The sequence below is a fragment of the Stegostoma tigrinum genome, chromosome 7 (assembly GCF_030684315.1).
Source record: "Stegostoma tigrinum isolate sSteTig4 chromosome 7, sSteTig4.hap1, whole genome shotgun sequence".
Classification (NCBI taxonomy): domain Eukaryota; kingdom Metazoa; phylum Chordata; class Chondrichthyes; order Orectolobiformes; family Stegostomatidae; genus Stegostoma; species Stegostoma tigrinum.
The window spans coordinates 27424222-27437413 of record NC_081360.1 but is presented as its reverse complement, the minus strand read 5'-3'; the positions used below and the strand labels follow the sequence as shown (position 1 = coordinate 27437413).

The 13192-nt window shown below is 41.7% G+C and overlaps 1 protein-coding gene across 5 annotated transcripts in view; it reads left to right on the top strand.

The window, feature by feature from the left end:
• Nucleotides 1-13192, top strand: part of pikfyve (phosphoinositide kinase, FYVE finger containing) — a 119825-nt gene that overhangs the window by 49952 nt on the left and 56681 nt on the right. For all 5 annotated transcript variants that reach the window (XM_048534186.2, XM_048534189.2, XM_048534185.2 and 2 more), the window contains exons 8-10: nucleotides 4555-4693; nucleotides 6100-6257; nucleotides 7649-7760. In XM_048534186.2, the coding sequence (XP_048390143.2) occupies nucleotides 4555-4693; nucleotides 6100-6257; nucleotides 7649-7760 (409 nt within the window). The remainder of the gene's footprint in view (nucleotides 1-4554; nucleotides 4694-6099; nucleotides 6258-7648; nucleotides 7761-13192) is intronic.

The window sequence follows — 13192 nt, the reverse complement described above, 5'->3', positions numbered from 1 at the left end:
AACGAAAACCAGAACAATAATTGAAGCATTTAAAGCCTTGAATTTAAATGTTAGGGATTTTGTCTCTTGGATACGTTTTTGACGTATAGCTACGAAGTCGATTTTTGGAGGAACAAACGTAGAAATGAAACTTCAATGTTAGTTTTTTTATTATTGATTAGGGAACTTTTAAGAAAAAGAAAATCAGTATTCTATATTTTTCAATTGTATAAATGTTTTAAGCATTTTGAAAATGTGACAAATACGCTAGTCTTGCATTATTGAAATTTTGTGATCAATAGAGAAATGTACTACTTTTAGTATGAAATCAACATTGAATTATCAGTTCTGTTGAAATTTTCTTTGAAGAATAAAGAAGGTGCAGCAAGATGGGATGGAAAGATCGAAACATTTTAGTATGAACTGTTCTCCTATTTCTAACTATTTAATTGTCACATTTTGTATCTACTTGATGTCTGTTTCTCCCCTTTTTTAAGTCTTCATTCATATTTCACATTGCTATGAAACATTACTCAAAATTCTGAATGAACTTTTGTCCTTTTCGATGAAACAAATTACAGGTTTTTCTTGACTTTTTAATATGATGACTTCACATGAGTCAGTGTTTTTGAAACCGTACTGATAAATATACATCTTGTTTAATTGGTTTCACCATTTACTAGAACTGTGTACCAACCCATTCAGTTAAAAGTAGCTATGACCATTCTGAATTTGAAGATTTGAAAGCTTGCATGTTGCATTTTTCTATTACTATTTTCCTACAGCATTTTATACTGTAGGAGTCTTCTGCCTGCTTTGCACTTGAGCTCTTTAAGGCAAAGTTTGCCTTCTCAGCTGATGTGCAAGATGCCTCAATGTGGTAGCGGTAAAAACCAGCTGTTGAATTTGCTGCTTCACAAGTGCTTAAGCCTTTGCATGTTGTGACCCCTTTTAATTCTTAAAGTAAAATTTGCCTCAATCCCAGAGGTCCATAGGCTGCTCTCACTAGAGGGCAATGACAGATGGTGAATTTAACCTGGAGATCACCACACTTCAGGCAAGTTGTGAGAAAAAGAACGAAGAACAAAGAAACCTACAGCACAGGAACAGGCCCTTCGGCCCTCCAAGCCTGCGCCGATCAAGATCCTCTGTCTAACCTGTCATCTATTTTCTAATGGGCTCTGTCCATTTGCTCCCTGCCCATTTCATGTACCTGTCCAAATATATCTTAAAAGACGCTAACGTGTCTGCGTCTACCACCTCCGCTGGCAACGCATTCCAGGCGCCCACCACCCTCTGTGTAAAGAACTTTCCACGCATATCTCCCTTAAACTTTCCTCCTCTCACTTTGAACTCATGACACCTAGTAATTGAGTCCCCCACTGTGGGGGGGGAAAAAGCTTTTTGCTATCCACCCTGTCTATACTGTTCTGTCCAATATTTGGTTCACATCCCCCTGCCACATTAGTTTGAAAAGAGGTAGAAATGAAAGCCTGTAGGGAACTAGATAATGGAATCGGTGTGACTAAAGGGAATAGTAGTCGGGGAGCAGATGATGAACACAAAGGGACAGGTGGTCTGAGGTGCATTTGTTTTAATGCGAGAAGTGTAGTAGATAAAGCAGATGAGCTTAGGGCTTGGATCGGTACCTGGAGGTATGATATTATTGCTATTACTGGGACTTGGTTGAGGGAAGGGCATGATTGGCAACTAGTTGTCCCAGGATATCGATGCTTCATGCGGGATAGAGAGGGAGGTAAAAGGGGTGGAGGAGTTGCAGCAATGGTCAAAGACGATATCACAGCCGCACTGAAGGAGGGCCCCATGGAGGACTCGAGCAGTGAGGCAATATGGGTAGAACTCTGTTACTGCACCCTTCGTATTTCTATGTTGGGGCTGTACTACAGGCCTCCCAACAGCAAGCGTGAGATAGAGGTATCAATATGTAAATAGATAATGGAAAGGTGTAGGAGAAACAGGGTGCTAGTGATAGGAGATTTTAATTTTCCCAACATTGACTGGGATTCACTCAGTGTTAGGGGTCAAGATGGAGCAGAATTTGTAAGGTGTGTCCAGGAGGGTTTTCTAGAGCAGTATGTATGTAGTCCAACTCGGGAAGGGGCCATACTGGACCTGGTGCCGGGGAATGTACTCGGCTCGGTGGTTGATATTACAGTAGGGGACTAATTTGGAAATAGTGACCACAATTCCTTAAGTTTCACAATACTCATGGACAAGGATAGGAGTGGTCCCAATGGAAGAGTACTAAACTGGGGGAAGGCTGACTATACCAAGATTCGGCAGGATCTGAGGAAGGTAGATTGGGAGAAACTGAAGGTAAATCCACATTTGATATGTGGGAGGCTTTTAAGGAGAGGTTGATGAGCGTGCAGGAGAGACATGTTCCTGTGAAAATGAGGAATAGAAATGGCAAGATTAAGGAACCATGGATGACAGGTGAAATTGTGAGACTAGCCAAGAGAAAAAAGGAAGCATACATGAGGTCTAGGCGACTGAAGACAGACGAAGTTTTGCAAGAATATCGGGAATGTAGGGTGAATCTGAAACGAGGGATTAAGGAGGCTAAGAGAGGACATGAGATATTGCTGGCAAACACGGTTAAGGAAAATCCCAAAGCCTTTTATTCATATATAAAGAGCAAGAGGGTAACTAGAGAAACGATTGGTCCACTTAAGGACAAAGAAGGAAAGTTTTATGCGCTGATTCAGAGAAAATAGGTGACGTTCTTAACGAGTACTTTGCATCGGTATTCACCAAGGAGAGGGACATGACGGAGGTTGAGGTTAGGGATAGATGTTTGCTTACTCTAGGTCAAGTTGACATAAAGAAGGAGGAAGTGTTAGTCTATACAAAACTATACCATGTATTAAACTTGTTTTACAAGCATGAACTAAAAGACATTAAGGTGGGCAAGTCCCCAGGTCCGAATGGGATCTATCCCAGGTTACTGAGGGAAGCGAGAGAGGAAATTGCCAGGGCCTTAACAGATATCTTTGCAGCATCCTTAGACATGGGTGAGGCCCCAGAGGACTGGAGACTTGCTAATGTTGTCCCCTTGTTCAAGAAGGGCAGCAAGGGTAATCCAGGAAATTATCGACCGGTGAGCCTGACGTCAGTGGTAGGGAAGCTACTGGAGAAGATACTGAGGGATAGGATCTATTCCCATTTGGAAGAAAATGGGCTAATCAGTAATAGGCAACATGGTTTTGTGCAGGGAAGGTCATGTCTTACCAACTTAATAGAATTCTTTGAGGACGTGACAAAGTTGATTGGGGGAAAGGCTGTAGATGTCATATACATGGACTTCAGTAAGGCATTTGATAAGGTTCCCCATGGCAGGCTGATGGAGAAAGTGAAGTCACATGGACCCCAGCGTGTGCTAGCTAGATGGATAAAAAACTGGCTAGGCAACAGGAGACAGAGTAATAGTAGAAGGGAGTTTCTCATATTGGAGACCTGTGACCAGTGGTGTTCCACAGGGATCTGTGCTGGGACCACTGATATATGTAAATGATCTGGAGGAAGGTGTAGGTGGTCTGATCAGCAAGTTTGCTGATGACACTAAGATTGGTGGAGTAGCTGATAGTCTGCTGTAATCTCTGACAGTCCCCTTCACTATCGATAGACTGGAGAGTTGGGCAGATAAATGGCAGATGGAGTTCAATCCGGGCAAATGCGAGGTGATGCATTTTGGAAGATCAAATTCTTGGCAGAGCCTTCATTGTGACCTCAGCCGGTATAAGAATTGAACCTAAAGTGTTGGACAAACTCTGCATTGCAAACCAGCCATCCAGCCAACTGAGCTATCTAACCCCACACTTAATTTTTAATGGCTTGGTTTTCATTGGGGAATGCTCTCCAGGTTCTGTTCAATTCAATAGGACTTCACCTGCAATAATAGGCTCAATCTTAGAAATATTGTTAATTTAAACTCAGTACAAAACTATACCATGTGTTAAACTTGTTTTACAAGCATGAACTTTGCAAACTAAAATCTGTGTTCTCCACAGAATGAGTAGTCTTTGCAGCATATTCTAAAATGTATAGCTACCTTGTCTTTTATGTCTTTCATATTTTATATTCTTGCTCCTTTTTAAGGTAAAGTAATTGATTAGAAAACATTTAAGATCTCTCTCTCTCTCATGCTATCTCAAAAATGTTAGTTTGCTTTCCTATTCGGTGAAACATCTTCTTTGGAGAAACCCCAGTGCTTGTTCAAATATTACTGGCTTCATACCATGCTAAAAGAATTTGCTTTTTGATGTTTTCAATATAGTTGTTTTATCTTGATCAACAGACCCACCCCATATTCTTGAACGTACTATTACGTGAAGTATCCTGACGGCTTGCTTCACAGAGAAATTAATTAAAGTTGCATCAAAACTGATACTTGAGAGAAAAAGATAGTTGCAAAAAGCAACAGGTTATCAAATCCAGTAAGGATATTAGTTATCTCTGTTATTGGCTCAGGTCTATACAGTTTAATCATGAGGGATGTATTTGCCAGCCTTAGCAGTTTTGTTTATGTTGATTTTACTCTCCTTTGCTTAACAGGTCTGTCAGCATCACCAATCTTTCTTTGGACCGGTCAGCTTCACCCATGGTTCCTTCATATGACAGCTCGATCAGTCCTCAAGCCTCTCGGGCATATGTTAAAACTGACCCCAATGAAGATGAAAGAAAAATTCTTCTGGTACTTATTTTAATGGTTTCTGGAAGTTAGACAAGATGTGAGAGGCAAAGTGTTGCATCTGTGCAGTGGTATAATGCAAAGTGCTGTAGTACATGGTTTTACTTGGTTTTGTTTGTCTCTTTCATCCCCGATATGCTCGAATGTAATTGTGTTACTTTACCATGTGTTTCATATTGATTTATGTCAATAACATCCCTTCACATTAATCTCAAAACTGGACGATTATTGAGCACTATTTATTGTGTTCTGCAGTCCAGAATTTTAATTAACTTGCTTTGTTTTACAGTGATTTGTATGTCAGTCCATAGCTTGATTCTTAGCAATCTTGATTCTCAGTGAGTTCAGATCCAACTCCAAGTGCAGCAAATTCAGGGTTGCAGACTATTCAAAGGGAAAGTCACTGGTGAGCCAGAAAACTAAAAAGAATCCTCTGCCCTCCCTTCAAAGACTTAATCCGGGCCTTGGGAGTTGGCAACCAATCTGATGGACAGATGGTTCCATCTTCCCTGGCATTGACTGCCGAAAGAGGCTTGAGAATTCGATTATGACTGCCCTTAAAAGGTAGTGCCAGTATTTTATAATGGGGAGGGATCCTAGGGGGCAAAGGATGGAGGCTAGGTGGCCAGTTTCTGCCAAGCAGGTGGCACGAAAGGAAGAATGGAGTAGTATTTTAGGAGGAATATGCACACGGCAACCCCAGATGAGTTACACCCACCCCATGCTAACTTTGTTTATGCTGACTATGACTTAAATAGCCTCCTTCCTCCTGTCTGCCTCTTCATGCGAGCTGTAGTTTGGGATTGACAATGTATTGTTGGGCCAGTTGATCTCAACAATTATTTGCACATGGTGGGTGTACTGCCAATTTTCACACCCATTTTATAAATAAGCCAGATCAGCGGTGCATGGAAGTGTGGTGGGCTAAGGATCTGACCTATCTTATATGCTGTCATGTCCAGAAAATATGGCTGAGGCGCATAACATCTAGCCTTCGGTCTTGGGCATGCCAATCACACTTGACACTTCTTTACAGATCTTAGGCAGCGCTACACTATCAAGAATGCTTTCTTTTGGATTAAACATTAAACTAAGGATTAGCCTACCTTTTGTAGGTGGATGTAAAACATGCCATGGCCAATAATTATCCCTTAATCAGTGTCACAAAAAGTTTTTTGAAACTTTGCTGTCTGCAGATTGATTTTCTGCATTTCTGTTACAACATTAGTGACCCTTCAAAAGTATTTTTTTGAATGAGGTGCTTGCAGATACCTGGTACTCGTGAAAAATGTTGGATTTCTTTTTTCAATTGATACACACAATCCACTCTGACATGAAATTACATTTAAAGTATTTTTGCCTTTTTCCAAAATTCATCTTGAGTTTCTAATTTCTAATTTCTGTTTTAGGACTCTGTGCAACTCAAAGACCTGTGGAAGAAAATTTGCCATCACAGCACTGGCATGGAGTTTCAGGATCATCGATACTGGTTGCGAACTTATCCTAATTGCATTGTAGGAAAGGAACTGGTGAACTGGTTGATTAGAAATGGACATATTACTACACGGTAATTGAGACATTCTGAAGTGCAACTCTCATACATGTAAATCAGCCAGTAAGAAAATGAGCAATTAATGTGAATGCAAGGTCAATTTCAAGCTCTGCTGACATCTCAAAGGTCAAATTATCAACATTACAAAGCATGTTTAACAAAGCAGTTTATGATGGTGACTGAGTTGTTAGCTAATAAAAAGTATTAGCTGTTGTTTTGCAAGTGGAATCTTTACTTTTCCTTGTTTCCTCCTTTTCAGAAGAAAATGTCCTAAAGCATGACCATGATGGCCAGCGAACAATTGCAACTGAAAACTTAAATTGATAGAAAACTCTATTAAAAATTAACAGAAGTGAATGCACAGCAATACACCATGCCTAATAAAATTGTGAACTGAAGGCAATCGGATCAGCCTCTATTTTCTCAAATCCTGGAGCAGGCTTAAGGGTGTCGAAGAGACTAGATTAAATCTCACACAAAAGGCCCAGACTTTGAGGCAAAGAGATTTTATTTGTGATGTCAGAGAGTCGACGCTGACAAAAAGCTAGGTCCGAAAACTCCCAAGTACAAAAAAGAAACAGAATTTATGCAGTGGTACAAACAAGTTGAAACAAACTACAATTGCTTTGTGTTTTAAGGTTGTTACTTAGGCAACCGCACAAACATTAATTGAAGCAGAATGCAGTAAAGATAAGAGTGCACAGATCCTGCAAGTCCTAGCTTTTTGCTATCTATCCTACATGACTTCTCAAACTAGGGAAAGGCAGTTTACAGTTCTCGCAATATGTACTGTTTCATAAAGCTAAAGTTTCCCTACTTTGTGCTCCTAGTCATGCATTATTTTAAGTCATTATTACTCAGCCTAAATTAAATCCCATCTTGTCAGGATTGAGTCTTCGCTGCGTTGGATTGCCTGTGAATATAGCCCAAAGCGCATAGTCAACACCATTTAAGGCAAAATACTGGCACAAGACTGATAAGCAACAAGTACTGCAAGGGAAAGTTGAAACAAACTTTACAGGAGTGTTTAAGGGCTCTTGTGGCACAGTGGCCGGATCCAGGATGCCCGGGTTCATGTCCTACCTGCTCCAGAAGTTGATTAAAAATATCTTTAGTGGTCAAATGGGGTTCTTGTGGTGCAGTGGTAGTGGCCCAACCTCTTAATTAGAAGGCCTTGGTTCAAGGTCTTCCTGTTCCAGAGGTGTGTAACAACATCTCAGAATAGGCTCTTTAGCAAATATCTTTAGAGGTAACTTTTCTCTGAATTGGTCGTGCGTGAAAATGAATTTACCTTGGGATTTGCGCGCAAACATGCCCACTACTCTGCAGCACTTTAGAAGTGTTTTTTTTGTGAATTTGAATGTGACCAGATCATCTACTTCATCCGTGATCTCCTCTTTTTTCAGAGCTCAGGCAATTGCCATCGGTCAGGCATTAGTGGATGGACGATGGTTTGACTGTGTAACCCATCACGATCAGCTCTTCAGGGATGAATATGCCTTGTATAGGCCTTTACAAGTAAGTGAATATGGCACTTGCTTGTTTCAGTTTCGCCAGTTTTTGGTGAGACGATTATTAAATGTACTTGAAGATTTTATGCATAATATAGTTAATGATTTAATTGACTCAACTTCTTAAAATCTTTGAACGTATTGTCACCCCCTAATCTATTTCCAACTTTGTCTGATCATAGATAACTATGACGCCCTCTAAGCAATCATGGAAGCTGGCCTTTTGGCCACTAAGTCCACACCGATCCTCTGGCAGAACATCCCCTGCTAACCCTGTAGCTCTGCACTTCCCATCACCAATACACCTAACCTGCGTATCTTTGGATTGCAGGAGGAAACCAGAGCCCCTGGAGGAAACGCAGGCATATGTGAGGAGAATGTTCAAACACTGCACAGATAGTGCCTGAAGCTGGAATTGAACCCGGGCCCCTGGTGCTGTGAGGCAGCAGTGCTAATCACTGAGTCACCATTTTAACCACCATGCTGCCCTGTTCACTCCTTACCTCTCTCCCATTTTGTTAGCTTTTACATGTGCACTGGTTGCATCCAGGCCTAAAAGTTTTTCTAACAGTCCACCTTGTAAATGACCTAGCAAGCCATTCCACACATTAAAATTAGAGATGGATCTCGTCAGGAATGCCACATTTGGAAAGGAATAAAGAGACTCTTTCTTTCAGGCTGTTGTTATCTCTAAACTAGAATATTTCAACACATTCCTGGCTGGTTTACCATGTTCTGCCCTCCCTAGTCTTAAGGTCATCCAAAACTCTGTTTCCTGTATGTTAACTCGCACCTCTCTTGATTTCTCCACTGCTGCATGATTTTTTGTTTTCTTCTTTCTTCATTTATGGGATGAGGATATCACTAGTTAGGCAGTATTTATTGCCCAGAGGGCAGTTAAGAGTCAACCACATTGCTGTGGGTCTAGTCACATGTCAGCCAGACCAGGTAAGGAAAGCAGAGATAATGGGAACTGCAGATTCTGGAGAATCCAAGATAATAAAGTGTGAAGCTGGATGACCACAGCAGGCCAAGCAGCATCTCAGGAGCACAAAAGCTGACGTTTCGGGCCTAGACCCTTCATCAGAGAGGGTGTTGGGGAGAGGGTTCTGGAATAAATAGGGAGAGAGGGGGAGGCGGACCGAAGATGGAGAGAAAAGAAGATAGGTGGAGAGGAGAGTGTAGGTAGGGAGGGGATAGGTCAGTCCAGGGAAGACAGACAGGTCAAGGAGGTGGGATGAGGTTAGTAGGTAAGAAATGGAGGTGCGGCTTGGGGTGACAGGAAGGGATGGGTGAGAAGAAGAACAGGTTAGGGAGGCAGAAACCAGCTGAGCTGGTTTTGGGATGCATTGGGGGGAGGGGGAAGAGCTGGGCTGGTTGTGTGGTGCAGTGCGGGGAGGGGACGAACTGGGCTGGTTTTGGGATGCGATGGGGGAAGGGGAGATTTTGAAGCTGGTGAAGTCCACATTGATACCATTGGGCTGCAGGGTTCCCAAGACATTAGTGAACCAGATGGGTTTTTTTGACAACTGTCAATGGATTCATGGTCATCATTAGATTCATAATTCCAGATATTTTATTGAATTCAAATTCCACCATCTGCCATGGCGGGATTCGACCTCTGGTCCCGAGGACACTACCTGGGTCTCTGGGTTAATAGTCCAGTGATAATACCACTCGGACATCGCCTCCACAATTTTATCAGACTGCTTATCAAAAAAAAGTACTGAATGATCAGAAGTTTTCTCCAATTAAATATTGGGAAAACTGAAATCATTGTTTTTCAGTCCCTGCTTCAAATTCCTGAGCTACTGATTATATCTGTCTTGTGTCAACAATTGAGATTAAGCCAGTTTGTTCGTATTATTGGAATCACATTTGATTTCAAATTGAATTTCCCACTTCATGCCAATTCTGAGACCACAAATTTGCACTTCCATGACATTGCCTGACTTCATCCTTGACTCATTCTGCCTGTTTGTCAGGGGAGGTGGTGACAGTGTAATGTCACTGGATTAATAATGCAGAGACCCAGGCTAATGTTATAGGTATGCAGGTACAAGTCCCTCCACAGCAGCTGAATTAGCCTCACTTAGATCATGAAACAATCATGAATTGTGTAAAACTCCACCAGTCTCAGCAATCTCCGTAGAAAATGGAAGTTCCCATCTTTTAAATAGTCTGATCACATTTATCCAGCACAGCAATGTGTATGGCTGTTAACCACCTTCTAAATGACCTAGCAAGGCATTCCAAGCAAGGAAAATTAGAGATAAATGTGGCATCACTGACTGTTTCTTCATTCCTTTACAGATCCTTTCTATCAGGCTGTTGTAACCTCTAAACTAGAATATTTTAACACATTCCTGGCTGGTTTCCCGCATTCAGCCCTCTCTAATTTTAAGGTCATCCAAAACTCTGCTTCTTGAGAGTTAATTCGCAACAAAGCCCATTTTGCCCTATCGGCCTTGTGCTCACTGACCTGTATTAACTCCCTGTCAAGCAATGCCTTAATTTTAAAATTTTTAATCCTGGTTCTCAAATCCGTAATGTAGCCTTGCTTCTTCTAATCTCTAATTTCCTCCAACCCCATCACCTTCCAAAAAATGAAATGAAATCAACACCAAGAAGTATTATCAAGTCAGAAAGTGTAGAATCCATGCAGGTACAGTTGAGGAGCCACAAAGGAAAACAAGACCCTGATAGGCGTTGCATTTAGGTCTCCAAAAATTGGTAAGGATATGGGGAAGGAAATAAATCGGGAGATAGAAATGGCATATAAGAAAGGCACTGTTGCAGTAATCATGGGCCATTTCAGTATGCAGGTGGACTGGGAAAATCAGGTTGGTAGCAGATGTCAAGAAAAGGAGTTTGTGAAATGTCAGCATGATGGGTTTTTTTTGGAGTAACTTGTGGTAGAGCTTCCTAGGAAGCTGGCAGTTTTGGATTTGATATATAATGAGGCAGAATTGATTCAGGAGTTTAAGGTGAAGGAGCCCCTAGGGGCCAGCGACCATATATGTGACCAAATTCACCTTGCAGTTTGAGCTGGAATTGGATGTAATCATATTGCAGTTGAGCAAAGGTAACTACAAAAACATGAGCAAGGAGATGGTCAGAGTTGATTGGAAGGGGGACATAGGAGGGAAGAAGGTGGAGCAGCAAATGCAGAATCTTCTGGGGTTAATTTGGGAGGCATGGCAGAAATTCCTTGTAAATAGATGAAAGGAAGGACAAGGCAACTGTGACTGATGAGGAAAGTCAGGGACAGCATAGAAGCAAGATAAAAGGTAAAAATGTGGTAGAGATTAATGGAAATCCCGAGGATTGGAAGCATGAGGGAAACCAGCAGAGGATCATTGTTTTCAAAAAAAGCAATAGATTCATACAGCTGCAGAAAAGGCCTGTTGAGTCTGCACCAAGAATAAGGAGGGACATTACATGTGACGGCAGGTTAGCTAATAATATAAGAGAAGATTGCAACAGTTTTTAGATATGTAAATGATAAGCGAGAGGCAAGAGTGGACTTTGGAGTACTGGAAAATGAGGCTAGAGAAGTTGTAATGGGGAAGAAAGAAATGGCGGAGGAACTGACTAGGTACTTAACATAAGTTTTCATGCTGGAAAACATCAGCATATCAGAGCTTTGGGTCAGGGAAGAGGTGAGAGCAGTGGCTGTCGCCAAAGGGAAGGTGAAAGGTCTGAAGGTGGATACCTGGTCCAAACCAAATGGACTACACCTCAGAGTTCTGAAGGAGATAACTGAGGAGATTGTCAAAGCATTCTTTCGGGAATCACCGGAGTCAGGGAAAATGCCAGAGGACTAGACAATAGTGAATGTAATACCCCTATTTTAGAAGGGAACAAGGCAGAATACAGGAAACTGTAGGCTGGTTAGCCTGAACTCAGTCGTTGGTAAAATTTTAGAGTCCATTATGAAGCACGAGACTGAAGAGGGTTTGGAAGTTCCTGGTAAATAGGGCTGAATCAGGATGACTTTGTCAATGGGAGGTCATACCTGACAAATCTGTTAAAATTATTTGATGTGGTAACAAGCAAATTATTTAAAGGAGAACCAATGGACATAATCTATTTGGATTTCCAGAAGACCTTTGACAAGATGCTGCACAGGAGCATGCAAAAGCCCATGGGGCTCTTTTAGGGGCAAGGTACTGGTATGAATAGAGGATTGGCTGACTAGCAGAAGACAGCGAGTAAGGATAAAAGTGGTCTTTTTCAGGATAGCAGCCAATGATTAGTGGAGTTCTGCCGGGGTCCATGTTAAGACTACAGCTATTGATGTCATAAATTAACGATCTGGACGAAGGAACTGAGCGCATTGTTGCTGAGTTTGCAGATGACACAAAAATAGCTGGAGAATCGGGTAGCGTTGAGGAAGCAGGGAAACTACAGAATGACTTAGACAGGCTAGGAGAGTGGGTGGAGAAATGGCAGATGTAATAAAGTGTGTGAGGTTGTGCACTTTGGTAGGAAGAATAGAAGAGTAGACTGTTTTCTAAATAGGGATGTGCTTCAGAAGTCTGAAGCACAGGGATTTGGGAATCTTCGTTCAGGATTCTCTGAAGGTTATCATGCAGATTCAGTTGGCAGGTCGGAAGGCAAATGCAATGTTAGCAATCATTTCAAGGCTAGAATATACGAGCAGAACTATACTGCTGAGGCTGAATAAGGCTCTGCTCAGGCAGCATTTGGAATATTATGAACAATTTTGGTCCCAGTGTCAAAGGAAAGATGTTCTGATGTTGAAGGCTGTCTGGATGGGGTTTTACAAGAATCATCCCAGGAATAAAGGACTTGGCATTTGAGGAGAAGTTGAGAACTTTTGATCTGTAGAGGTACTTCTGCTATAACGCGTGTTTCATTAACGCGGATTGGCTGTAACGCAATTGATAAATAGTGGATGCTGTTTGGATAATGTGATCTTCCCGCTGTACAAGTATAGTGAATTTCCTATAACACGATATTTGGTGATTTTTCTATAGCACAAGGTCACACAAGAACGCAACTATCGCATTATGGGAGAACTACCTCAACTCAATGGAGTTCAGGAAAATGAGGGCGGATCTCATTGAAATGTACAGAATTCTGAAGCGCCTAAATAGTGGAAATGGAGAAGATGTTTCCATTAGTAAGAGAGACTCTGATCAGAGGGCTCAGTGTCAGAGTGAAGGGGTGACCATTTAGAACTGAGATGACAAGGAAATTCTTCAGCCAATGAGTGGTAATCTGTGGAACTCATTGCCACAAAGAACTCTGGAGGCCAAGTCATTGAGTGTGTTTAAGACAGAGATGGGTAGACTCTTAATTGCTCAGGGCATCCAGGGTCCTGGGGAGAAGTCGGGAGAATGAGGTTGAGAAACATAGTAGTCATGATGGAATGGCAGAGTAGATCCGATGAGCCAAATGGCCAAATTCTGC